Below are 27519 nucleotides of genomic sequence, written 5' to 3'. Positions count from 1 at the left end.
CGCACATTCACAAAACAGCAACTTATTTATTGAACTGAAAACCGATTTACAGAACCGATTATGTAGTAAACAATTAAATGGTTAATTACAGCAAAAAATCGCTAATATGCAAAACGAGAATGAAAAAGGTGAGACCATTGTCATAACGAAAGAAGTTAAAAAAACTCTCATACATACTAGAAGCCAGAAATAACAAGAATATGACCCTAACACAAAAGACTGGATCTTAGTGTGCGCCAAATGACATCAGGGAGTATCGAGATAAGTTCAGTCAGGCATGTGTGGTGAACAATTTTAATTTTCATTTAAAAATATATTTTGGCGCCTGAGTGGCAAGAAAAACAAACCAATTTCCAAGAGTTGTCTGCAATGCACCCCGCAAGCTGTTGGCTCATGGCAGGCTTTGCTGTGAGCTCGATGTCACACCAACGCTACCATTTATTCAGTCACATTTCTCACTTTATAATTCTGAAACAAAAAAAATGATGCAACATGTTTTTTTCGAGATTGCATTGCTTCAAGTGAAAGGCCTAATTTGGAAAATTTCATAGAAAATCAAGGATGCTATTCTTTTTTAAATATTTTTAAAGTACTGCCAATTTAATAACAGACCTAAACTTGAGGGCTTCTCCTGAGTTTATAGAGCCACGTAAGCAAATATGTTCGGCTCAAGTTTTAACAACGTTTTTGGCAAACAATGACGAAATTTGAAAAACATACTCTTTATAAATAGGGAGGAAAGAAAATCTGGACTTTGGCCAATATTGTCGAATGTTTCACGCAATGACCCGTATTATTGATACTGACCCGTACTATATCAATAAATGTTGTTAGAGCCATAGCCACAACACTTTTTCTTTGGGAGCTAACCCAAATGCGGATTCAGCAAAACTCACAGAAAGCGCTTCTGACTGGCTGGGCGCTTCCATATTTTTTTATGAGGAATTATCTTTTTCTCGCAAAGCTAAATTTGGTATAGCATATCTTGGAACTCATGCAGCAAAATATACATTTCAGTCTAAATTAAATATGGTCGTCACCAGATTAGCCGGTTGCACTTATCTGAACACACCCATCTACTGTGAAGGCACCAGTCACAGACATGAGAGAAAACTAACCGGAGGTACGGCCATTAACAAAAAGTACTACAAATCATGACCATGGAACATAATGCGGCAGCAAACACAACAAAAGACACCTATCAGAAACTTAATCTACATACAAGAAATAAAAAACATCGGTGCTTTAACAGTGAACTTTAGAGGCCAGCATTCAGTCACAATACTACATGCAAAGAGCTTGTAAAAAAAAAAAAACATCACTGTGTGATTTATGGCACCCTAATCTGAGAAGTCTGAAAATTTTTATGCATTGCCATTGCTCAAAGCGCCCGTTAAGAACATGAGCACCACTTCTCCCTCTTGACAGCTTTTCAGCACTTAAAATTTTTCATTTCTCTATTAGGACTCACAATGACTTGCTTGATGCTCTTTGGCCAGACCTGGACCTTGTGTCATGAAACCATACACAAAAGTGAATCTGTAACTCTTTAAACATGCTTCTATTGGCATCGTTCCTTTTGAGACAGAATATGTACATATCAAAGTGCGCACAGTTGTGTCATCACATAAAGAAAATTACATGGTTACTACTGCTCTGATAGGCCGATGCTCATTGCAAGAAACATCTCTGCAACATCTATATAGCTGGCCTCAGCTACTGTCTCAACAAGATGGAACAACTTGCCAATTCAGTATATGTTCATTCCCACCACATGCGTCATTAAAACTGCAGTAATATATACTTCACTAAGGTATCATGTTATCAACTGAACATGTTTCACCTAGGGTCAAGTTATGCGTGTCATGATGTTTAGCATACTAGAACAACCTGTTAGATGATGCTGGCACATTCTCCGAAGTCACTTAGCAGTTCTTCAATAAGAGCATACAATAGCACTTGCAATTCCTGATGTACCAGAATGCCATGCAGCATACCACACATCTGTGCAGATTCCTTGTTCAGACTCCATTTAAGATGTAAAATACACCTCACACGGCTGGTGGCATACTTGGTGGTATAATATTACAATGTTCACATGTGTTCAGTGAGTGGCTTGCAAAAGCATTGAAAAGACGATGCAGCAGCACGGTCGTTCTAACGTGTAGATACAGAAGTATTCCTTGAGCTTGCAACCTGCAGCACATATGACTGGTCAGTTCAGAGCACTCCAGAAGAAGGTTAAAAAAAGTGAAATAAGATAGTTGTTATGCTTTACCACAAAGATAATTTTAAGGTAGTGATAACGTAGCCATATTTTTACTACTAAAACAAAGGTGTTATAGTTGTCTTATGAATTTCTTCGTCCGAGAGTATTCAGAGCGCATTGAAATGGCCTCTTGCCTGTGTGGATGTGCAGATGTCTTTTGAGGACATACTTTTATGAGCAGCTCCAAGCACCCAAAGGGGTCTATAATGGCCTCTCGTCTGTGTGAATGCGAAGGTGTGTTGTCAAAGGACTCCGTTGCTTGAAGCTCTGAGGACATGAGGGGCATTAAAATGGCCTCTCGCCTGTGTGGGTGCACAGGTGTCTTTTCAAATGTTCTCTTCGTAAGAAGCTCCGAGGACATAACGAGCACTGATGTGGCCTCTCGCCTGTGTGGATGCGCTGGTGTTTTTTCAAATTACCCCGATGCCGGAAGCTCTGAGGGCATGAGGGGCACTGAAATGGCTTCTCACCCGTGTGGATGCACAGGTGTGTTTTCAGATGATCTTTTTTCAAGAACCTCTGAGGACATAACGAGCAGTGATATGGCCTCTCGCCTGTATGGACGCGCTGGTGTATTTTCAAATGACCCCGTTGCCTGAAACTCTGAGGACATGAGGGGCACTGAAACGGCTTCTCGCCTGTGTGGGTGCGCAGGTGTGCTTTCAAAATATTATCTTGTGAGAAGCTCCGAGGGCATGAGGGGCACTGAAATGGCCTCTCGCCTGTGTGGGTGCGCAGGTGTGTTTTCAAATTATAATGTTTTGAGAAGCTCCGAGGGCATGAGGGGCACTGAAATGGCCTCTCGCCTGTGTGGATGCGAAGGTGTCTTATCATATCAACCCTCTTCCAGAAGCTCCGAGGGCATGAACAACACCGAAATGTCCTTGTACCTGTGTGGGTGCACAGGTGCTTGTTCAGGGTTTCCTTCAGCGAGAAGCTCTCAGGGCACAAATGGCATTCAAATGGCCAATTGACACAAACCTCGTTCTTTGTTTTCACATCAGAGCGTTTATCAGTCTGACAGTCACGGTGGAAGTATCCTTGATGTGGTATCTGTCCCTTCACAATTGTTGGAGAGGTCGCCTGCATCGATGCTTCAGAAAAAAAAAAATCAAGACAGCTTAGTTACATAATGCTTTTCATTTCAAACAAAGCAGTAATTATGAAATGCAAAATAAATTAAATAACATGCACAACAATGCTAAAGATCAGCTTTTCCCTCATTCAAGAAGTATTGAGGATGAAGTTAAATCTCATAAAACAAGAACACTGCTGGGTGGCCATTTTGATTTGCACAATGTATTTGAGAATTCTCATTAACAAAGTTTACAAAATCCTCAACTATTTTGCTACAAAAATTTTTTGAATAATAAAATATAAGAGGATGTGGAGTATGGTATCGGTGCAAGCTGCTGCTGGCAGCCAAGTGTGAAAGGATAAACCTTCAGCAATATCGTCATAGGACAATTACTAAATCCTGAATGAGATGTGCTCGGCGACTAGATGAAGAGGACAGCATCTTGTCTCAAGCCAAGATTCGCTATATTGTATGTTATGTTAAACTGGCTACATATAAATATTGCAAATATATTGCAGCCATTTCTTTATTTGTTACAATTTCTTGATGACAGCCTCAATATTTTTCACACAATAAAACAAATAAAGCATTGCAATAAAGTAACTATCTTACTGCCAGTTGTTTAAAAAGATATTTTTGATGTCACAAAAGTCACAAATGGCCCAGCAGAAGGCGTTGGTCCTGGGTTTGATCTTTCAGCCAGGACAAATTTTTCTTTAACTGGGACATTTCCTTTATGAGAAACGCAAAGCACAAGGCCAAAACAAGCACTCTGCTGCCTAAGCATAAGCCTCTGAATCAAAAACATATTTGCTGGTATCATAAACATACATACATGAGCTGTACCCTTTCCATTCGCCATACAAGAGCAACTATCTCTTTTTAATACAGGATGTAACACAGCCCAGTTCCACAAGTGACAGGAAGAATGCTTGCATGATGCAGGTTTGAACTAACAGTGGTTGCTTTTAGTCAAGTGTACTGCGTTATTACCAGTATTTCGCAGGTTCATGGTCACTGTTTATTCTTTTAGCTATTTACAGATTATCTAAGTAAAATAAAATTTCTGCCGGCAGCATATGCATCATGATGTGGTGCCTATTTCAGACACATATAACTACAACAAAGTTCCACACAAAATTGCACACATCTCTGTTTCACATTTAGAATATACAGCTATGTGCAGTGCTCAGTAAATAGGCACACAGTGACCAGGTATTGCTTCCGCATGGCTCTTGTTCATTTTCATTCGAGTCATTTAATTCTTACATACTTTCTTTTGAAAGTATAAAAGATATGAACAACCCTAACAACTACATAGATAAAAAGAGCACAATGAAGAAAACGATGATTCTAGCTTTGCAAAAATTTGAAACAGATACATTATTTCGTAGCACATCAGCTAGCTTTAATCAACACAAGTGGTACGCAGAATCGGAGAACGAATCAGAGGCTTGCAGTACGCCAGTTCTTGATGAGAAGCAAACAGCCACTCTTATGCATGCATGCACACACATAAAATAGGAAGGATGAAACCACATAGATTAGCAACGAATGGAAACAACCTGCCTGCCTTACAGTTGTGCTAATAAATGGCTTTTCTGCCCGAACAAATGCAATGAATTTATAATTGCAATGCAAAAACACAACAGGTAAACGACACAAAAAAATATTCACAGAGGAACTCCTCTGGTAGTTGTCCAAGTATGTGTAAGCATTGTGCCACTTACTAATCTCCACGTAGCACGGTGTCACTATCAACATTACGGAACTTCATCCGACAGGCATAAACCCTTATAAACTCTCATTCGTAGTTATAAACCTTATTGAACATCTGCTTATCATGTCCGATAACAAACATGGTCAAGCAGGTCAAGCAACGGCATTCATAGCCATGACCATTGGTGGTAATTAATATGAAGTTAACAAGAGTTAACTAAGGCACACGAACGCTGGACCTTTGGTGTTAAAATTACCTAAACAAAGCTCCTGCTAAACAACCACTGCATTTGCTGAGGGGGGCATGCGATGCTTTATTGATGGTTCGGACGCTTGTTTTGAGCTTGCTTTTTATTGGAATGTATGCTGTTCTGTGTGTTGTATGGGTGATTTCAATGAATGTATACAATGTTCGCTTCACTGTACTGCGCGCTTGAAGCCTCTGCATTATGTGGGCATGAGACATTGCATTTTTTGCTTGCTTACGGGATTATGATCCCTTGCTTACAGGGAGTATGAGTCATTCATTGTGTAATGTGGAACACAAATTTCTCATTGGGTAGGCATAGAAATGCTTCACATTTATAAACCGGATAGCATACAAATGAACTGTTGCCATTGCAGGACTATGGCCTTACAAAAACAAATATTTTACGTGTAATATATTTTTAATATTCTTTTATACTAACATGTCTTATAAAAATATAGAATTACAAAGCATACAATTCTGTGAAACAGAAAGTAAAATAAACACTTTCTTGAATTTGCAATTAGTACTTCAGTGCTGAGGATGAATGAACAAGGGCACTGAAGAAGACAATATGCAGAAACGAATGAAAGAGAACTTAAAACACCTAGCAGATTCACAGCACAATCTCTAGTGAAACAAATGCATTTCTTTTAAGCAGCAGTATAATTAATAGTTATTGGTTGTACTAAACCAACATTCAAGTGTGATCAGTCAACTTCCTGCCCAGCATCCAATATAATAGATGCTTATGATACCAAAAGATGACAAGCTACTAGCGCAAAAATTAAAACATCAAGAGAATTAACAATCCACAAACATTCAAGAAACACTGTCATTTATATGTTGAAACAGACCTGAACAGACTTCTCTGGGAACCTTAAACACAGAATTACCACTGAAATATACTTACATGTAAACAAAATAAAAATAAATGAAATTATGAATATTATTATTTAAACAAATATAATGGAAAGGCTGAAAAAAAATATTTATGCAAGAAACTCCAGCAAAGCAGTGTACATACTAGAACCTAGAAGAAGCAAGTACATGAACTGAAATAAAAAAAATTACACCATATTGTGCAAAAAAAAACAAGTGCTACTGAAAGGACTAGTCGCACAGATGCAAGAAATTTTATATTGCACAGTCACTAACAAAAAGTACCCTCGCACATTGTGGAGAAGATGGTGCATGGGGGTCCAAAAATAATATTTTTCTTCTGCCAGTGCCACACATCTAGAAAGAGAATGAAAGGAGCAATGTGTTATCAAAAAAATTATGGGGTTTTACGTGCCAAAACCACTTTCCGATTACGAGGCATGCTGCAATGTAGGACTCCGGAAATTTCGACCACCTGGAGTTCTTTAACGTGCACCCAAATCTAAGTACACAGGTGTTTTCGCATTTCGCCCCCATCGAAATGCTGCCGTCGTGGCCGGGATAAGATACCGTGACCTTGTGCTCATCAGCCCAACACAATAGCCACTGAGCAACCACAGCGGGTAAACGTAAGGGTGAGGGGTACGGATAAAGCATTATGATCAGCCGCGCAAAGCATTTGCACACATTACAGCATGAAACCACCAGATATTGAAATACCAGAAGTTTTGAATCACTGGCTACAGATAGTCGACACAGCGCTGCAGTCTCTTATGACCATCAAGATTCAAAACGTCTCACAGTTCTGACGGTCAAATTTGTTTGCATATTCATAAATTACCCTAGATATGGTGGCAAAAACGACCCTGTCGAAAGTGGAGAACCATTACAATACCATCACAATGTTGACAATTTCTTTCTAAAGGCATGTCACTTCTGACTGTCAATGCCATTTTAGGCTGTTCCTACACTAGAACATGTTCCCTGACAGGAGCAAACAGTAGAAATTACATATTTTGAGGAAAGGGGGCCTAGTTTTGGCTTACGCGTACCAAAAAATTGAACTTTGTGGGTTACTTAAATGCTTTGAAAATGGTTGTCACGTCCGGCAATGATTGCGCTTCCTGTAGGAGCTTCATGTTCTCAGTCGGTCGGTTCAGCATGCAGAAGAGTATGACTATTCAGCCCTCGCATGGTATTTTTGGATTAAACATTAAACGAGACAAACACGAAGTGTATCCCTAATAATGTGTGTGTTTGTGTGTGTGTGCGTGTGTGCAAGAGAGAGAGAACACTGTACTAAGTGTATGGTGTTTGCAAGAACAAGGTTCCCATAATCTTTACTCACAAGCATTTCACAGCTTCAAGGTCTACATCAATGAGTCCGTTAAATCTCCGGTCCGATCTATGCCTTGAACTGTAAGATGATCTGGCACCTTGAAGGGAGCACCACTTCTGCTTTGCACTACAAAGTGATTTTGATTTCTTCCATGAAATGTAACTCTTAATAAGTTTCTGTGGAGCTTGAAATGATTTCGTTTGCATATTGCTGTTTGTTTGCGTATTGCTGTTGCTGTTTTTTAATGCTTCTTCTAAACTTATTTGTGCTTTGTGCATCATTAGTTTATAAAGCATCTTAATTGGCATTCACATCAAATTTTGTGTGTGCATGCGCGCATGTGTGCGAGTCTGCACGTGCATGCTAGACAGGGGGAGGCCTTCGAGTTGTGACGTGACAACTGTGGAGTTGGAAAGACTACGGAATCATTCCACATTAAAACCAGCCTGTATAAAGGAAACTGCTTGAAAGCCACACTATAACATCAGTGCACACTATAACATCAGTAACAGCAGCACACCCAGCGCCGTGCTGTTGCAATACGCGAATGGCCAATGTGTCGACACGCTGCAACATTCGAAAGTGGCATTCAGATTCCAGGACATGAAGTCCATTCTCGTTCGAAAAACCCACAAGCACGAATTAAATTCATCCAGTATAGTCACCTGGGGCCTGTCAATCAAACAGTGATGAGTCTTGAACACCACCGCCATGATGACCTTTCTCGCGAAGACTACCGAAGTGTGGATGTGGCGTGTCGTGGTTGTGTCAAATACAAACTCCAATGTAAAAATACCCCTTTGAGGGGATGGATTCGGATTTGTGTGGCCACTCACGGGACCCCTGGGTTAGAGTATCGGGCCTCTGTCCTAGAGGTTCTTTGCTTGAATACTGGCTGTCAGACAACTTTCTTTATATAGATACATATAAATATATATGAATCAGAAGGAAGAAACCAAGGGCCAAAACATAAGAAGCCAACAAACAATAACACCAAGGACAGGATGAAGGAAATTATTTGAAGCTCTTAAATAAAGAAATGATAACAAATTCAAATGAAAGAAGATGAAAAAACAACTGGCCACAGGTGGGATACAAATCCACGTGTTGACATTACGCGTGTGATGCATTACGCATGTCACTCTGCAACGTGACACCTAAGGCCAACAGAATGTTCCACATTTGGCGCCAGTGCCGTGAGTGGTGGTGCTGGCCAACCCTCTGAGGGTTGGTTGTAGTAAGTAAAACATAAATATCCAAGAAAGAAGATGGGAAAATGGTGCCACGGTAGCTTAATTGGTAAGAGCATCGTGTACATAATGCAAAGTTGTGGCTTTGTTGTCCATCTACTTTCATTTGCATTTATTTGTCATTTCTATATTTCAATGAAGAACTACAAATAATTTTGTACAAATGCTGTACAATTTGGTACAAATGCTGTTCTTGGTGTCATTCTTTGTTGGTTTCGTATGATCTGACCACAAACACACAGTTTTATTGCCAAAACACCACGGTGCCAGTGAAAATTTGCCTGGAGTGTCCACAGAATAGCTACCACAATAGAAAGCACATATGGCCCACAACACTTGCATCATAATTTAAATTCCTGATGGAAATCTGTCATAACCATTGAACTGAAAGGCAATAATAAGTTAACTGGAAAATGCTGTCACTCAACTTCTCTTCGAGTATTAAACACAGTAAAATGCTAATAATTTGAAAGATTACATGCCATGAGCGCAAGCATTGAAATGCTAACAAGAATTAACAACGCACATTCACAAAACAGTAACTTATTTATTGAACTGAAAACCGATTTACAGAACTGATTATGTAGTAAACAATTGAATGGTTAATTACAGCAAGAAATCGCTAATATGCAAAACGAGAATGAAAAAGGTGAGACCATTGTCATAACGAAAGAAGTTCAAAAAACTCTCATACATACTAGAAGCCAGAAATAACAAGAATATGACCCTAACACAAAAGACTGGATCTTATTGTGCGCCAAATGACATCAGGGAGTATCGAGATAAGTTCAGTCAGGCATGTGTGGTGAACATTTTGAATTTTCATTTAAAAAATATATTTTGGCGCCTGAGTGGCAAAAAAAACAAACCAATTTCCAAGAGTAGTCTGCAATGCACCCTCCAATCTGTTGGCTCATGGCAGGCTTTGCTGTGAGCTCCATGTCACACCAACGCTACCATTTATTCAGTCACATTTCTGACTTTATAATTTTGAAACAAAAAAAAATGATGCAACATGTTTTTTTCCAGATTGCATTGCTTCAAGTCAAAGGCCTAATTTGGAAAATTTCAAAGAAAATCAAGGATGCTATTTTTTTCAAATATTTTTAAAGTACTGCCAATTTAATAACAGACCTAAACTTGAGGGCTTCTCCTGAGTTTATAGAGCCACGTAAGCAAATATGTTCGGCTCAAGTTTTAACAACATTTATGGCAAACAATGACGAAATTTGAAAAACATACTCTTTATAAATAGGGAGGAAAGAAAATCTGGACTTTGGCCAATAGTGTCGAATCTTTCAGGCAATGATACTGACCCGTACTGTATCAATAAATATTGTTAGAGCCATAGCCACAACACTTTTTCTTTGGGAGCTAACCCAAATGCGGATTCAGAAAAACTCACAGAAAGCGCTTCCGACTGGCTGGGCACTTCCAAAGTTTTTTCCTGAGCAATGATCTTTTTCTCGCAAAGCTAAGTTTGGTATAGCTTAACTTGGAACTCATGCAGCAAAATATACATTTCGGTCTAAATTAAATATGGGCGTCACCAGATTAGCCGGTTGCACTTATCTGAACACGCCCATCTACTGTGAAGGCACCAGTCGCAGACATGAGAGAAAATTAACCGGAGGTACAGCCATTAACAAAAAGTAATATTACAAATCATGAGCATGGAACATAATGCGGCAGCAAACACAACATAAGCCGCCTACCAGAAACTTAATCTACATACAAGAAATCAAAAACATCGGTGCTTTAACAGTGAACTTTCAAGGCCAGCATTCAGTCACAATACTACATGCAAAGAGCTTGTAAAAAAAAAAACGTCACTGTGTGATTTATGGCACCCTAATCTGAGAAGCCTGAAAATTTTTATGCATTGCCATTGCTCAAAGCGCCCGTTAAGAACATGAGCACTACATGTCCCTCTTGACAGTTTTCAGCACCTATAATTTTTCATTTCTCTATTAGGACTCGCAAAGAGTTGCTTGATGCTCTTTGGCCAGACCTGGACCTTGTGTCATGAAACCCTACACAAAAGTGAATCTGTAACTCTTTAAACATGCTTCTATTGGCATCGTTCCTTTTGAGACAGAATATGTACATATCAAAGTGCGCACAGTTGTGTCATCACATAAAGAAAATCACATGGTTACTGCTGCTCTGATAGGCCGATGCTCATTGCAAGAAACATCTCTGCAACATCTATATAGCTGGCCTCAGCTACTGTCTCAACAAGATGGAACAACTTGCCAATTCAGTATATGTTCATTCCCACCACATGCGTCATTAAAACTGCAGTAATATATACTTCACTAAGGTATCATGTTATCCACTGAACATGTTTCACCCAGGGTCAAGTTATGCGTTTCATGATGTTTAGCATACCAGAACAACCTGTTAGATGATGCTGGCACATCCTCCGAAGTCACTTAGCAGTTCTTCAATAAGAGCATACAATAGCACTTGCAATTCCTGATGTACCAGAATGCCATGCAGCATACCACACATCTGTGCAGATTCCTTGTTCAGACTCCATTTAAGATGTAAAATACACCTCACACGGCTGGTGGCATACTTGGTGGTATAATATTACAATGTTCATATGTGTTCAGTGAGTGGCTTGCAAAAGCATTGCAAAAAGACGATGCAGCAGCAGGGTCGTTCTAACGTGTAGATACAGAAGTATTCCTTGAGCTTGCAACCTGCAGCACATATGACTGGTCAGTTCAGAGCACTCCAGAAGAAGGTTAAAAAAAGTGAAATAAGATAGTTGTTATGCTTTACCACAAAGATAATCTTAAGGTAGTGATAACGTAGCCATATTTTTACTACTAAAACGAAGGTGTTATAGTTGTCTTATGAATTTCTTAGTCCGAGAGCATTCAGAGCGCATTGAAATGGCCTCTTGCCTGTGTGGATGTGCAGATGTTTTTTGAGGACATACTTTTATGAGCAGCTCCAAGCGCCCAAAGGGGTCTATAATGGCCTCTCGTCTGTGTGGATGCGAAGGTGTGTTGACAAATGACCCTGTTGCTTGAAGCTCTGAGGACATGACGGGCATTGAAATAACCTCTCGCCTGTGTGAGTGCGCAGGTGTTCTTTCAAATTACCCCGTTGCCTGAAGCTCAGAGGGCATGAGGGGCACTGAAATGGCTTCTCTCCCGTGTGGATGCGAAGGTGTCTTTTCAAATGATCCCCTTGTGAGAACTTCTGAGGACATAAAGGGCACTCGTATGGCTTCTCGCCTGTGTGGATGCGCTGATGTCTTTTTAGAAGAGCTCTTTGTGAGAAGCTCCGAGGGCATAAGGGACACTGAAATACCTTACTTGTGCGGGTGCACAGGTGTTCGTTCAGTGTTTCCTTCAGCAAGAAGCGCTTAAGGCACAAACAGCATTCAAATTGCCAATTCACATGAACCTCGTTGTTTGCTTTCACATTAGACCGTTCATCAGTCTCACAGTCATGGTGGAAGTATCCTTGATGTGGTATCTCACCATTCACAGTTGTTGAAGAGCTCGTGTGCATCGATGCTGAAAAAAAAAAAAGAACAAGACAGGATAGTTACGTAATGGCTATTATTTGAAACAAAACAGTAATTATGAAATCCAAAATAAATTAAATAATATGCATAACAATGCTAAAGATCTGCTTGTCCCTCATTTCAAGAAGTATTGAGGGTGAAGTCAAATCTCATAAAACAAGAGCACTGCTGGTTGAACATTTTGATTTGCACAGTGTATTTGAGATTTCTCATTGACAAAGTTTACAAAATCCACACCGATTTTGCTACAAAAATATTTTGAATAATAAAATATCAAAGTCAGAGGATGTGGAGTATGGTATCGGTGCAAGCTGCTGCTGGCAGCCAAGTGTGACAGGATGAACCTTCAGCAATACCGTCATGGGACAATTACTAAATGCTGAATGAGATGATGTGCTCGGTGACCAGATGAAGAAGATAGCATCTTGTCTCAAGCTAAGATTCACTATACTGTACGTAATGTTAAACTGGCTACATATAAATATTGCAAATATATTGCAGCAGTTTCTTTATTTGTTGCAATATCTGTTAAAAGTTGTTTAAAAAAATATTTTGATGTCGACAATGGCCCAACAGAAGGCACTGGTCCTGGGTTTGATCCTTCATCCAGGACAAGTTTTTCTTTAATTGGGACGTTTTCTAAGAGAAACCCAAAGTAGAATGACAAAACAAGCACTCTGCTGCCTAAGCATAAGCCTCTGATTCAAAAACATAGTTGCTGGTATCATAAACATATATACATGACCTGTACCCTTTTCATTGGCCATACAACAGACACTATCTTTAATAGAGGATGTAACACAGCACGGTTCCACAAGTGGAGAAGAAGAATGCTTGTATGATGCAGTTTTGAACTACCCGTGGTTGCTTTTGGTCAAGCATACTGCGTTATTACCAGTATTTCTTGGGTTTATGGTGGCTCTTTATTCTTTAGCTATCTATTGCATAACACTGTGTAAAACAAAATGGCAGCATATGCATCTTGACGTGGCGCCTGTTACAGACACATTTACTACAACAGGGTTCTAAACTAGATTGCGCACATCTCAGCTTCATATTTAGAATATACAGCAACGTGCAATACTCAGTAAATACGCACTCAGTGATCACGTATTTCGTCCTGCCATGCTGAAGCAATACCTGATGTTTGTGAGTTAATTGTTACATACTTTCTTTTGATAAGCATAAAACACATCAATAGGCTTAACAACTACCGATGAAAGGTGCACAATCAAGAAAATAATGCTAACTTTTTAAAAATGCTGAACCAGATACAACAGAGTGTTTTCCTTTGGCGTTCTTATGCTTCGCTCAGTACCTGAGCAGTGCAGAAGTGGGAATACGCATGTGCTCTCCGCTTAGCCGCAGGAGGGCTAGCGGAGTGACAAACACAAGCTGTCTGAGAGAAGCATCACTGACGCAAGGGTGGTCAGTGCAGCACTCACTGGCAAGGGTGGTCGATGTGCACACCCCTCTCTCGTGATTTCACAATGACAAAGATTTATGTTTGTGAAAAGAAGTTGCAAGTGCTGACCCATTTGAATATACCACAGTGTGGGAGGATGTGGTTTATGCTGTGCAGCATGTTGGCTAGCGTTAGCGTCACAAAGGACTGGACTGGATGCGAAAAGCAAGCTCGCTGGCTATCGCGTGGCGTTCCTCAAAATGACGCTTTATTTTCCGCTGGATAAGATGGACCGGTAATGGATTACAAGCGCATGTCTAGATACGTCATGGACAAATAAATGATATTTGTTTTACTTTATAAAAGTGATCAATGGCTGTTTTTATTTTGTTTATTTTCCCTGAATTTGGCCAGAGGGCGGTGCAACTAAAAAAGGTCTGTTAAACATATAACTAAAATGTGAAAATCACCCGCCGCTCAGCTGTGGCTTAGCGGGGCAACTCGAAGCGCAGCAACATAAAAAACACCTAGCAGATTCACAGCGCAATCTCTAGTGAAACTATGTATTTATTTTAAGCAGCAGTAAAATTAATATTGATTGCTTGTACTAAATCAACATTCAAGTGCGATCGGTCAGCTTCCCACCGAGCATCCTATGCAATAAATGCTTATGATACAAAAAGATGACAAGCAACTAGTGGAATAATTAAAACATCAACAAGAATTAGCAGTGCACAAACATTCAAGAAACACTGTCATTTATATGCTGAAACAGACCTGCACAGAATTCTTCGTGAACCTTAAACACTGAATTACCATTAAAATATGCTTACATGTAAATATTTAAAAAAAAATTAATTAAATTATGAACATAGTTATTTAAACAAATATAATGGAAAGGCTGAAACAAAATAATTATGCAAGGAACTCCAGCAAAGCAGTATACATACAAGAACTTAGAGGAAGCAATTACATAAACCCAACCCCCCCCCCCCCCCCAAAAAAAAATTACACCATAATGTGCAAAATAAAACAAGTGCTACTGAAAAGACCAGTCACAAAGGTGCATGAAATTTCACATTGCACACTCACTAACGAAAAGTAACATCACACATTGTACAGAAGATGGAACATGGGGGTCCAAAAATAATGTTTTCCACCCGCCAGTAGAACACATCTAGAAAAAGAAAGACGGGAGCAATGTGTTATCAACAATGAACTAGTTATCAACACAACAAGTGTAAGTATACATAAAGCAGTGTTGAATTGCATTTGAATTTTCTGTGAGCTATGTTATCAAAACTACTTCGTAGTTTTATGGTGGTTATGTTGTTTATGAAGTAATTTATGTATAACACTAAGTAAACTCATATTTCTGTGTCCAACATATGCAAAATAATGTTCACGATTTTCTTGTTAGTGCTGAGGACAGGCTGCCGTTTTCAGTCTCACATCATTACGTTCCACTCGGGTGAAAAAGCTCACACTGGGGAGGTTAGAGTGTAGCATCAGAAGATGCATTATTCAGCTTTAGCCGAGCGACATAAACGAGATCAATATTAGCGTGCAAAGAGGACACTGTAGGTTGTGGGGATACGCTCTGTGTACTCCCACAACTGCAGGAGAGCTCCGGATCTGAAGGTAAGCGCTGGATCTGAGGCGAGCTCTGGAGCTCCGTACAGAGCTCTGGCTCTGTACAACACATGCAAACCAATTTCCACCATATTCTTGTCAGTGTTGAAGGAATGGTGGTGTCTTCAGTTTCGCATCATTACTTGCCCCTTGGGTGTAAAAGCTCACACTGGGCAGGTTACACTGTAGCATCAGGTGATAGATTATGCGGCTTTAGCTGAGCTACATGCACAAGGTAAATCTGGGCACGCACAGATAGCACTGTAGGTCATGGGGGTACCCTGTGTGTGCTCCCACAAATGAAGATGAGTTCCAGATATGAAGGCGAGCTCTGGACCAAGACGCACAAAGTCATTCAATGGTACTCCCCATCCTGTATCACATGTAATCACAGCCACATTGGGATCTAATGAATAAGGAACCTATCGATGTCAACTCTAACAAAGTTTACTGCTACAAGTAATTGAGAACACTTATACAAAGAAGTCTACTCTGTAACAAGTAATAAATAGGATTGCCTCGTTCCGTGGAACAGTCATGTGAATGAGATCACTCACGGTTTGTAGCAGGTATTGCTATCTGTCAGGATGTGCCAGTCGTTCATTTGAATTTCACACTAATTGTAATAGTGAACTGCAGCTAAAAAGATTGTGTACAGCGTACACACAGGTAATTATCCATTTTTACCAGTGAGCTACAGCGTTTTTGTAAGCTACGCATCACTCACTAAAATCCCTGTAGGCGACAGCACTTGCATTTCTTGACTGAAGGATGGTATGATGCCAGTGGCAGCTGCGTCTGGCTGACCCCATCATGTGGCCAAATACAATATAGCACTTGTGAGACCAATTTGGCCATGCTACATGAAGGCGATGGATTGGAATACCAGTACACAAGATCTGACAATATGACGCGCTCCTCTTTTTATATAACTTGCTCTGATAGAATCAGGAACGACAGAACATTGAACAAAAGCTGTAGCTCCTGCAGTTAAGCCTCGTCTTGTATCTGCTTTTGCATTGTAGCAGTCAATGACACCTTCACGACACAAGCACATGAACATGCCAGAATATATTCTACCTAGGCTTTCGTGCACAATCAAGCTTGCGCTTGCAGGGCAATATTATGCACAGAACAGGTTGTGTGTAGGTTACCACACCACAGCTAACTGAACAAGACTTGTAGCAGAGCCCGCACAGCTCACAAATAGCGTGTCCTGCGTTTGCCCACACGTCTACCCTTCACACGATGGTGATGGGAACCCAATGTGCGCAACAGTGTTGTCAGCATTATTGAAGAGGTCTATTAGACTAATGTTTGTTGACCACAATAAGGCATAAAGCAGCAGAAAGAGTAGATAATGGGCAAACTTGCAGAAGATTACTGACTTTATGACAAGGCTGCTCAGTAAGCAAAGCAATCTTTTCTGTGCACAAAAAAAATCACAGATACAATTAATGCTTACATTTTTAACAATACATCGGTAAGTAAAATGTTTTTGACCTCCAAGGAATTCTCCAAGTTTATAAAACCTCTGTTCAGATGCTGACAAAATATTATTCAGCAATATTCGTAAACCGGCATTGTTACGTTTATTTGTTCACTAAAATACCTCTCATGTGACATAGATAATAGCAGGGCATGTTCGTGTTATGTATTACCTAACACTTCATATTTGCAATGTGCTGCTTCACTTGCACAATGATTGCTCTAGAGATTTCAGTACATCTATGTTACTTCAACAGTTTCAATAGTTCACAGGGGTTTACAGCAAGTGCGTAATTGTCAATATAGCCACATAACCATCACTTGAGTTAATTTTTAATTATGCACCCTGCAGCTCCGCGTTGCAACCAAACATAATTTAATAACTGCCATATAGATTTTGCTGGCCATGCACAAGCTAGTGGTGAATTGCCACAAACCTATGTGCAACAACCAATACAACAACAGTTTCTTTCATAATGATGTCAGCCACACACCTGGCCAAAGCAGCTGTGAAAAAAAAGTGAATGTGAGCGCAGAAGGTTCTTGCCATAAACCAAGAAAAGCTATGTCAGAGAAACACATGCACCACTAACACTATTATTAGGTGTTTATTGGGGCAAGAGCCCTGTGTGGCAAAAGAGTGCCAGCACATGTTTTTTTCAAATGATTTAATATTATGTCATCAACCAGGAAGAAGCTAAGCTCCAGTGATAATTTGAAAGCATTACTTATGTTTAAATGTAGCACACAAAACTATGCAAATGTGCAATACAGCCAAGACATGTGGCACCAGCTATACAAATGCAAAAGAAAACCTGGAAAGCAACAAAAAAAAGCAATATACATGTTTCATCACAATGCAAAGCTTTTCACACTGTTATACTGCTTTCACCCATGCACTTTTAAGGACTAATAAAATCAAAGGTGACTGAAATTCACAATTCCCATTGACTTTCTCCTATTATCTTGCACAAAGAAGCCAATAAGGCACATAGGCTTTGAAAGTGGGTGAACGAATGAGGTATTACACAAGCATGGCATTGTGGTAGATGCTCTGGTTTGGATTATGCTTCAAAATGGTACACAAATAAGTTTATGTTTCTTCTGACAGTTCCAACTTGAGCACATCAGTGGACAGCGATTTCTGAAAAGCAACATTCACAGCCTTGCTCTGTGTTTTTTTAAACTGCAGAGTATTATTTATTGTAAGTACGATCTAAATCACTGTGTGAAGTATAGTTATCCTTCATTTTTAAGATACTTAAATGTAGAACAGCATCTGTTAAAAATTGCAATGGTGAGACTGAAATAAATAAAGCTGCTTTCTTTCATAACTCTTAGGAGCGCTGTGCTACCCAAAATAATTCATCTAAAGTACACTGTGGTTTGCTACATTTCTTAAAACATCATACAATCCTAACGTTGTGCTGAAGCTGGAACTAGTTTTGTGACACTATATTATTATGGGTACTACGTGGATGAGTTGAAAGTCAACTGTTGGGGTGTGTTAAAAAGCAGGTTATGGTCAGAATAGCTTAAGCCATTCCAAGCTGTCTGTTTTGAAGTAAAGGACGATCAGACACATACTAGACACATACTACATGTTGCTATTTCATTTTACCATAAGCAATGGGGTAACAAATGTGCAGAAGCCTAGGTGCGAATGCTTCTGGACATGGTGCGAAAGTCTGACATAGCATGTAAAAGGAAATATTACACATTTAGGTTTTTTCTGTGCCCGTGTGGCACGGGTATAAGGCAGCATTGAAAGACAACTATGTAGAACCTGTCAGAAATACAATGCATTTTCAAAGATATGAAAAACATAAGATGTACTGCACCTACAAACTCAAGGTGTTGGAAAGATTTAACACAGAAAGCAAAGTCACTTTTGCCTGTTCAAGCATTTTATCTATTGTTAAACAATAATTAAGATTTATTATTATGCATATGTCACGCATTGTCACCCGTTCGCCGTCAGTGCGAAGTCATCGATGGGGTATGCAAGCCGGTTGGTCCTTCCACACCCAAGCGAACACAGTGAAGGGGTCCTAATAGTAACACACATGCTTATAATATAGAACAATGATGATGAAAGAAATAGGCGTAATTAACAGTGAATGTTCGCTCCCACGTATGCGAACATTTTCATGGGTCAGCTTGAAGCAGACCTGTTGAAATCCAACCCTTTAAAACCCCACACCTATCTTCATTACATTGATGGCATATTTATAACATGGAAACATGGCACCAGTGCGTTAACCAACTCAATTAGCCATTTGAATCGCTTTCACCTGAGCATTAAATTTACTGCTCACCACTCTCCTAGTCAGATCAACTGCCTCGACACGACAGTCTACACAGAAAACGAAAAACTGAGAACATCACTTTAACCGAAGCCTACGGATAGCCAGCAATATTGTAGAGGTTTAGCTCGTCCGGTATTACTGTAAACGCAGGCAGTCGCGGGACGTGGTGGAAGCGTAAACGTGAGTGGCCTATATGATGCAGCAACCTGGTGGGACAGAGCTCAGACAGAAACAGTTACTACTTCGTTAATCAACTGTATTCTACATCGCTGCTGGTGTAAATTTTCGGCACTGGCGTAATCATGTTGCTGCCAAAAATTTACACCCACAGCAAAGTAAAATACACTTGGTTACTGCAATATTAGCTCTTTTTTTGTGTTTGAGCTATGCGCCACCAGGTGGCTGCACCATGCAGGCCGCTCCCGTTTACGCTTCTGCCCCAACGCCCCTGTCCTCCTACGTTTACCTGAATACCAGACAAGCTAAACCTCTCTATTTAGACTACCACAATCATCACCCGCGACACTACAAGACAGGAATTTTTGTCGGACAAGCGAAATGAATAAGAAGAATAAATAAAGGGAAAATCAGACATCTACCTGTTCGTTCGATTTTCCCTTTACTCATCACTTCTCTCCACCTTGCGGGTTTCCGCAGAACTACTACGTCGAATAAGAAGAATCTGCAGCGAAGACCACAATTATATCCACCACATAAATGAGTTTAAAACACTGCTAGCCGAAAGAAACTATCTAGAAGTTGCTCTCGATAAAGCTTATGATGTCGCTTCAAGATTGGAGAGACAGTCGGAATTAGCGAAGAAACAGCCTACACCTGAATCTGACAGACCACCAGCCTTTATAACAAAACATTCTAATGCAATCCCAAACATAAACAAGATTCTACGAAAATACCACCCAATAATATCAAGTAACCAGTGTCTGAGAAAAGTTTTCTCGGATGTACCAACGGTTACCTATCACTGCAACAGGAACTTTAAAGACATGTTAGTGCACGCAAAAGTCAGTCAACATCATTCCCCCGTAATATAAGCACGTTGTTGCCCCAGGTGCAAAACCTGCAGGCACTTCAAAGTGACATTAACATTAAAAGCACCGCAAATAGATATACACGCAAAGTCAAATCTAGCTTCACTTGTACTAGTTCGCATGTGATTTATATGCTTGAATGTTCCTTCTGTAAGAAACAATATATCGGTAAAATGGGACAATTAATAAACATCAGATTAAATAGACATCGTGTGGACAATCGCTAAAAAAACTTGCCAAAGCCGTTGCCAAGCATTTCAACCAACCAGGTCATAACTTTGATGAACTTACACTCTACATCTTACAGTCAAATTTCCGTTCTGAACGAGAAAGAAAATACAGAGAATCATACCTTATCTATAAGTTCCAAGACATTGCGACCAAAAGGCATAAATGTTTCAAAGGGAGCTTTAGAATGTATTCACTAAGCCAAATTTCAAGCTACAGGCAACAACATTTAGTTTTCTTTTTTTGCTTAACTTTCTTTTTTCCCCGTTTTTTTTTCGTTTTATTTATTCATTCCATTTCAGTATTTTCTATTAATTTTTTTTTTTCACGAGCACCGGTTTCTGCCGCTCCTTTTATTAGCTCTTTCAGAGACACGATAGCCCACGACAGCGAAACACGTAATATAGGGCTGCTGTGCACGCCGTTGACAAGCCGGCTGACATGGCCATTGACACGTGATTGACAGACGGCCTTGTCACCGGCCTTGTGCACAGGAATTCTAGGCCCTCGCCGCTAACGCACCCACCCACCTTACGCCCTCTCCCCTTTACCACATACTCTGGCGACCCGGTCGTGGTGGCGACGAAAGCACATGTCGCCTTGAAGAAGTCCACTTGTCGAACGTTGGCTCCTGCTTTCACCTTGTTCTCGTCTTGCTCATCGTCTTGAATATCCGTCTTCCGACTTCCCCCTATTTTCCCTGGAACTACACTGTTAGCATTTCATGGAAAGAGTATTCCAGAGACACCACATATATCGGGGTATTCGCCAACCCCGATATATGTGGTATATACCTTCTCAATGCACAAGCGGGGGCAGAGAATGGAGAGGGGTTCCTAGAAAAGACTCTCGGGACGCCAAGGTCGTGCAAAAATAATAATAATAATAAACAAAAATAAGTAAACTCTAAACCTGCCTTCAACTTTTTCGGCCGCTTGCCTGGGTGGCCGGCAATTACCGTTTTGTTCGCCGGTTCCTACTTCCACGACATTTAGGCGCGACATTTCGACGACTCGAACAATGCCGCACCGTGACAGCATACAAGGATTTTTTTTTTCCACTGAGAAGCTTTGCAAGAGAAAAATATGAGTGCATGAGACTTGAATCTGAGCACCTTTAGAGCTTTTGCTGCAAGAACGATACATCAAAACAGCCATTACACATACGCATTATTAAATGCGGAAATTTGCACCACAAATGCATTCGAATAATAGAACCGCCAGTATTTGCACCTAGTGACCGCAGAACAGTGAATGTTTACCTCTTTAAACATAAATTCATTCAATTTAATGATATAACGATATTTAACATTCGCTGCGCTAGTAAGTGGCTACAGCCTATATTGCTACCGAGCCCGAGGTCGGGGTGCCCGTCGTGCTACGATGTTTCCTCTGTAGAGTGGCAAACATCACAAGGCACACGAACGTTCGCGTGGATAGGACGACAACACATGTTAACTCATATGTGCCGCCTACGTGCACCACAGCACGATTCTGGATTTGCGATTTTTCCGGCCATTGACTGCTAGCTACCAGCGCGAGGTTGCTTCCGCATGTATGGCTTTCCCCTCGCTCTAGGGCTTGTTGGCACCTGTGGACAAACCACGTTCCGATACCCTTACGGCTCAATAGAGATAGAAGTATATGTCATACCTCAATAGCTGAGAAGGTGACTTTAGGGAGGCTGTGAAGAAAGCAAACGAACCGACACAGCACCATAAGCACCATCGCTGGATGGATGGATGGCGGCTATACCCTTTGTAACGGGCGGCGGCTGGCGCCACCTAGCCTTTTGCTCCCCCCTCCTATTTTATTATTATTCTTTTTTTTTCTATCTTTATATTCTCTCTTTTTTTCTCCACCTAGTTTTTACTCCCCCCCCCCCAAGATAACTATCTAAAACAGTAGAGGAAACACTTTGTCCCCGATTTATGTTATTATCTATCCCTTGACTTCCTCCACCAATCCTCTAGCCTCCCCTTCGTTACTGCCACTCTTTTCTCGTCTATTTGCCCTCGTTCCCCGGGAAAACCTAATGCCCCTTCCATATCTGCCATTGTTCCCTCTGCCAGGGTCGGGCGAAGGGCTGTGCATCTCAGCACTATATGTTCAGTGGTCTCCATTTCGGCTCCGCAAGCTGCGCACCGAAGGTCCACGTCTTCAAATTTAGCCCTGTATGTTTTCGTCCTCAAAACCCCCGTCCTAGCCTCGAATAATAGTGAGCTGCCCCGCGAGTTATCAAATAAGAGCTCTCTCTTAATCTCCTGTTTTTGTGACCTATACATTGATAGCGATGGCTTTCCGAGCATTCTTTCTTCCCACATTTTTCTTTCCGTCTCCTTCACCTCCTTTCCCACACTAGAACCACTTTGGATCCCCTCCCACGGCTGTAGGTATCTATTCCTCAGCTTCCTCGTTCTGAGTGTCCACTTTGTGTTCAAACTTTTCATGTACAGATATTTGTACACTTTTCCTGCCCACCTTTTTTCCTCCAGTGCTGAGAGTCTCTGTTCAAATTTTATTTTACTTATTGCCTCTCTACCTTCAAATGACGTCCATCCCATGTCCCCCTGCACTCCCTCATTAGGGGTGTTCCCGTGTGCTCCTAAGGCCAACCTGCCTACACTTCTCTGTCTCGTTTCCATGCATGCCTGAACTTCCGATTTCATGCACAGTACTGAATTTCCGAATGTGAGGCCAATTACCATAACCCCTTTCCATACGCCCCTAACCACCTCGTACCTATTATAGTTCCAAAGTGCCTTGTGTTTCATTACAGCCGAGTTCCTTTTCACTTTTTCAATCATAGTTTTTTCCTGTTCTTCCAAGTACTTTTTGCCCTCGTTTAGCCATATGCCCAAATACTTGTATTTTTCAACATGATCAATCTTAGTGCTTTGTATTTCCAATGGTTCCCCCATTTTCTTCATTGTATACTATTACCCCAGACTTCTCTCTACTGAATTGGAGTCCCAATTTTTCTCCCTCCTCTCCACATATGCTCATTAGTTCCTGTAGTCCTACTCGGGTGTCAGCAAGCAGTACTATATCATCTGCATACATCAGTCCGGCTAGTACTTGAACTACCTTCTGCCCTTCCAGCATATAGCTTATGTCGGTTCCTATTGTGCTCTGTTCTAGTCTCTTTTCCATTTGGCTCATGTAGATCATAAAAAGCAGAGGTGACAATGGACAGCCCTGCCTGAGACCTCTTCTTATTTTAGCTGGCTTTGTAGTTTCCTCCTCCCATGTTATCTCCACCTCATTATCTGTATAAACTTGTTGTAGGAACTCTATCATCTTTCTCTCTAGACCATATTCCCTCAACTGGCTCCATAACTTTTCTCGGTTTACATTATCATAAGCTCCTCTAATGTCTAAAAAGGCTATCAATAGTGGTTTCTGCCTGGCTGTCGCTATCTCTATGCACTGTGTTATAACAAATAAATTATCATCTAGCCTTCTGTTCCTTCTAAATCCATTCTGCAGTTCTCCCAAGATCTCTTCTCGTTCTGCCCATTCCTCCATTCTCTCCTTCGCCATCTGCATTGCTACTCTGTATATGACTGATGTGATAGTTATTGGCCTGTAGGATTTAATGTTGTCCTTGCTTCCCTTGCCTTTGTAAACTAATAACATTCTGCTTGATTTCCAGTCCTGTGGAACATCTCTCCCTACTACTATTTGTTCAATAAGTTGTCGTAATTTTAATTTACTTTTTTGGCCTAATATGCTTATCAATTTCATAGGTATGCCGTCAGGTCCTGTCGCTGTTCCCACTGGGACCTTGTGTTCAATTCTGTCCCATTCTTTACTTGTCATCCTTCTGTACTCCTCTAATTCTGTCCTGCTGTTGTCATTATTCTCCATTTCGCTACCCACTGGCTCTGCAAATGCTGCCTCTATTGTTAACCTAATATATTTCTGAGCTTCCTCTCCCTCTACCTTTGTTCCATCTGGCGTGGTCAGTGAGTGCTGAACCACCTCTGTCTTCTTACTCGGTTGCCTAATGTGTTCCCAAAATTTCTTAGAGGCATTCCTGTCTTTTTTTCGTATCTCTAACATCCACTGTACCCCAACTTTTGCTATCTTGGCTTGAATTAATGCCATTGCTTCTCTTTTCATTGCAAGGTAATCCTCCCATTTAGTCTCCACCTCTTCTGGTGTGGCTCCCCTTTTCTTCGCTGCTCTGTGTTTTCTGCACGCATCTTTGCGTTGCTCTACGGCTTCCTTAACTTCTCGGTCCCACCAGCTTTTCGATTTATATTTACCCTGCTTACTTCCTAGTTTCCTAATCTGTCCCTTCTCTAGCTCTCGTTTAAAAATACCTATTAACTCGTCGTATGTCCATGCCCTTTGTGGTTGCTTGGATACCATGCTTTCAATGTTTTTCGCCACTTCTTGTAGCTGCCTGTCATTCAATTTGCTCATACCTTTCCTTTCTTTAGTTTCTACCAGTGGTACTGTCCTTCCAAAACTGATTTTGATTCGTTTGTGATCACTCCCCAGGCTTTTTGTACCTTCCTCATCAATTTCCATACATCCCAACCGTTCATACAGCCTGTGGGACATTAGGCAGTAGTCGATTGTCGAGTGGGTGTTATTTCTTTCCCATGTTATTTTCCCATCACATTTAATTTCAGTATTACCTATCACAAAATCATGAGCCTCACAAAAATCTACTAACATCTGCCCTGTTGCATCTGTCGCCTCGTCAAAGTATTCCAAATGTGCATTCATGTCCCCTAGGATGATTATCTCCCGTTTCATAGCTACCTCCCTGATGTCCTTGGCCATACATTTGAAATGTTCTGCATTCTCCTCTTTTGACCCATTCCCCGTTTTCAGATACACAACTCCCAGGATTGTCTCAACATTCCCTACGGTGCCCTTGAGCCACATGTGCTCACTGCAGCTCTCTCTTACCCTTTCCCAGTCCTGTCCCTTCACTAGCGCCCCAAGGCCTCCTCCTCTGCGTTCTTCCCTTTTTCTGTTGCAACCAACCCAGGTGTATCCCGCAATGAATGGTGGCTCTTCCTCATCCCTTAAATGGGTTTCGGCAACTCCATATACCTAAAAATTTTCCGTTTGTAACTGTTCTGCTATTTCGTCCCACTTAATGCGATTTCTTCCCCCCTGCATGTTGATGAACCCTACATTTACTGCCTTCTTCCTCTTCCTCCTCCGTGCTCCTGTCCTGCCCCCCTTCCCCTGTCCTTCATCGTTTACGTTTTGGCTTGCAGGGTCGCCCTGCGCGCCTGCAAAAAAGCCCGAGCCCTACGACCCACCTTCGTTCCTACCTGCCATCCCGCTGGTGTAGTGTAGTGAATGCCATCCGGGCCGAAAGGGGGGAAGTTTTTCCCTCCAATCATTCTGTTCTCCTCCACCACATCACACTTCAGGGCTCGTCCCAACTCCCTAATCACTACATTTGCCGCCACTACCTGCTCTTCAATGAAAGGGCCCTGTCCCCTGATCTCTGGGACAGTACACAGGGCAATGTGCACCGCCTCAGAGGTCGCCCTTAATTTTGCGACTCCCTCTTGAATCTGTCTGCCCAGCATTCGCCCCCTATTCTGCAGGACGTCATTCACCCCAGCGTGCAAAATTACTAGGTTTCTTCCCTCACTGTTTTTCTTCAGTTTGCTTTTGGCTCTCTCCGCCACAGCTTCGAATCGAGCCCCCGGCATACACTCGACCTTCACTCGTCTGTCATACTGCACTGTTCTGAGGAGTGCTGTTTGTATTCGCGATACGTTGGAGCTTCCAACGACCCAGACCTTTCTGTCTTCAAGCAAATCTTGCCTCCCTCCTGTCTCTGTCGGCTGGGTCTTCCCTGCCTCCTCGCCTTCTCTGCCTCCTGTCGTCTCATCCCTCTGCACCTGTGTCGCCCGCGGTCCCCACGTTAACGTGACCGCCCCCGATTCTGCTCCACTGGGTGATCCTCCTGCTACCTTTTCTTTCAGTTCCTGCTGTGTCTCCCTCTCCGCTTCTCTGGCTCTCATCTCTTTCAATTGTTTTTCCAATTGCTGCCTTTTCTCTCGCTCCTCACTCCATTTCCGTTCTGCAGCCTACATTCTTGAGGCCCACTCCCTCTCGACCCTTTCCTCAAACTCTGCGCGTTTCGTTTTTTCTTTCTCGAGTTCCTCCTTTGTCCTCGCCATTTCACTCTTTAGCTGCTTCTCCAAATTCTCAATCATCTTACACAGCCTGCACACGAAGCCGTTCCCTTCCGCCTCCGCCATGGTTTTGAATGTCGTTTCATCCAAATAACACCATCGTTCACACCTCTCACACTGGACGAGGTCCCCACCTTCCTCTTTGGCTTTTCTAGCCGGCCGTCTCATGAAATCTCGTCCTACTGTTATTTAACCGTGTAAAAACGAGGGAAAAAATTAACTATAGTAAAGACCACTGGGAATCTCTAGAAGAATAAAGGGAGCTAGTAAAATAACCAAACCAATAACCAGGGGAAAAGAGAAAAGTAAAAAAAAAAGGTCAACACACACACACACACAAAAAGCACACTTTTAGCCCTAACTATCAAACCTTTAGTCCTAACTGTTATGTGTTGGCCACGACCTACTTTATCGCCCTGTTCTCCTGGCTTCGCAGTGCTCCAATTCTCTGCAACCTACGTTACTATGCTGGCCCTATCTCCATTTAGATTTGCCGCCGCTGCGATTAGAAATAAAAATAGAAATAGAACTTAGCTGTCGGCATCCGTCCGTCTGGCTCCGGCTCAAGAGATTCGCTGTGCTGCTATCGATGGCTATAATTTGGATTGGATTGGATCTTTGTCGAACGCTTTATCGAAGAGCATGCGTTAGCAAGACAGGTGAGGCCTGGTGAGGCTATAGTGTACTAGAATAATTTCTGTAGGTGAGGTATGAGAAGCTCTGCTTTGATGCTGCAGTCTTCATTCTGATGCCGCGGGCGCCACTTGTAGTTAATGCCTTGCTTTTGGCGGCTTCGTGTGCTTAGGCATCGCTGGAAAAAAGGGAGAAACCGCAGACGTTGCATATCAGCGGGCACATTCCTTTATCGATCATTATGAACGAACAGGCTTTGAGTTTTG

General features: G+C 41.5%; 1 protein-coding gene across 13 annotated transcripts; it reads right to left on the bottom strand.

Moving 5' to 3' along the window:
- Nucleotides 1-6: 6 nt before the first annotated feature.
- LOC135909246 (zinc finger protein 84-like) lies at nt 7-27179 on the bottom strand. 13 transcript variants are annotated; one of them, XM_070538977.1, is made up of 7 exons: nt 21001-21510; nt 19765-19847; nt 18824-18907; nt 14829-14913; nt 12285-12320; nt 6472-6552; nt 7-3363 (listed from the first exon to the last, which is right to left on the bottom strand). In XM_070538977.1, exons 4-7 carry the CDS (start codon nt 14911-14913, stop codon nt 2555-2557), a joined length of 1011 nt encoding a protein of 336 aa, XP_070395078.1. In that variant the 5' UTR covers nt 18824-18907; nt 19765-19847; nt 21001-21510; the 3' UTR covers nt 7-2554. The 13 variants fall into 13 exon arrangements, 9 of the variants coding, with proteins under 9 accessions (XP_070395078.1, XP_070395081.1, XP_070395076.1 ...); XM_070538980.1 differs by lacking the exons at nt 18824-18907; nt 19765-19847; nt 21001-21510 and adding an exon at nt 22095-27179 and having other exon boundaries at nt 7-2196; nt 3251-3363; XM_070538975.1 differs by lacking the exons at nt 19765-19847; nt 21001-21510 and adding an exon at nt 22095-22173.
- Nucleotides 27180-27519: the final 340 nt, after the last annotated feature.

The sequence above is a fragment of the Dermacentor albipictus genome, chromosome 5 (assembly GCF_038994185.2).
Source record: "Dermacentor albipictus isolate Rhodes 1998 colony chromosome 5, USDA_Dalb.pri_finalv2, whole genome shotgun sequence".
Classification (NCBI taxonomy): Eukaryota; Metazoa; Arthropoda; class Arachnida; order Ixodida; family Ixodidae; genus Dermacentor; species Dermacentor albipictus.
The sequence above is the reverse complement of the archived record's forward strand: the minus strand, read 5'-3'. Positions and strand labels throughout refer to the sequence as shown.

Excerpts from the sequence above, each read along its gene's own strand:
- LOC135909246 (XM_070538974.1), bottom strand. The coding sequence starts at position 22,169 with ATGGTGCTTATGGTGCTGTGTCGGTTCGTTTGCTTTCTTCACAGCCTC. Across the intron at positions 12,321-14,828 it reads TGTGATGTTACTTTTCGTTA|CATCGATGCACACGAGCTCT; the intron begins GTGAGTGTGCAA and ends TTTTTTTTTCAG. Across the intron at positions 3,364-6,471 it reads AATGTGCGAGGGTACTTTTT|CATCGATGCAGGCGACCTCT; the intron begins GTTAGTGACTGT and ends TTTTTTCTGAAG.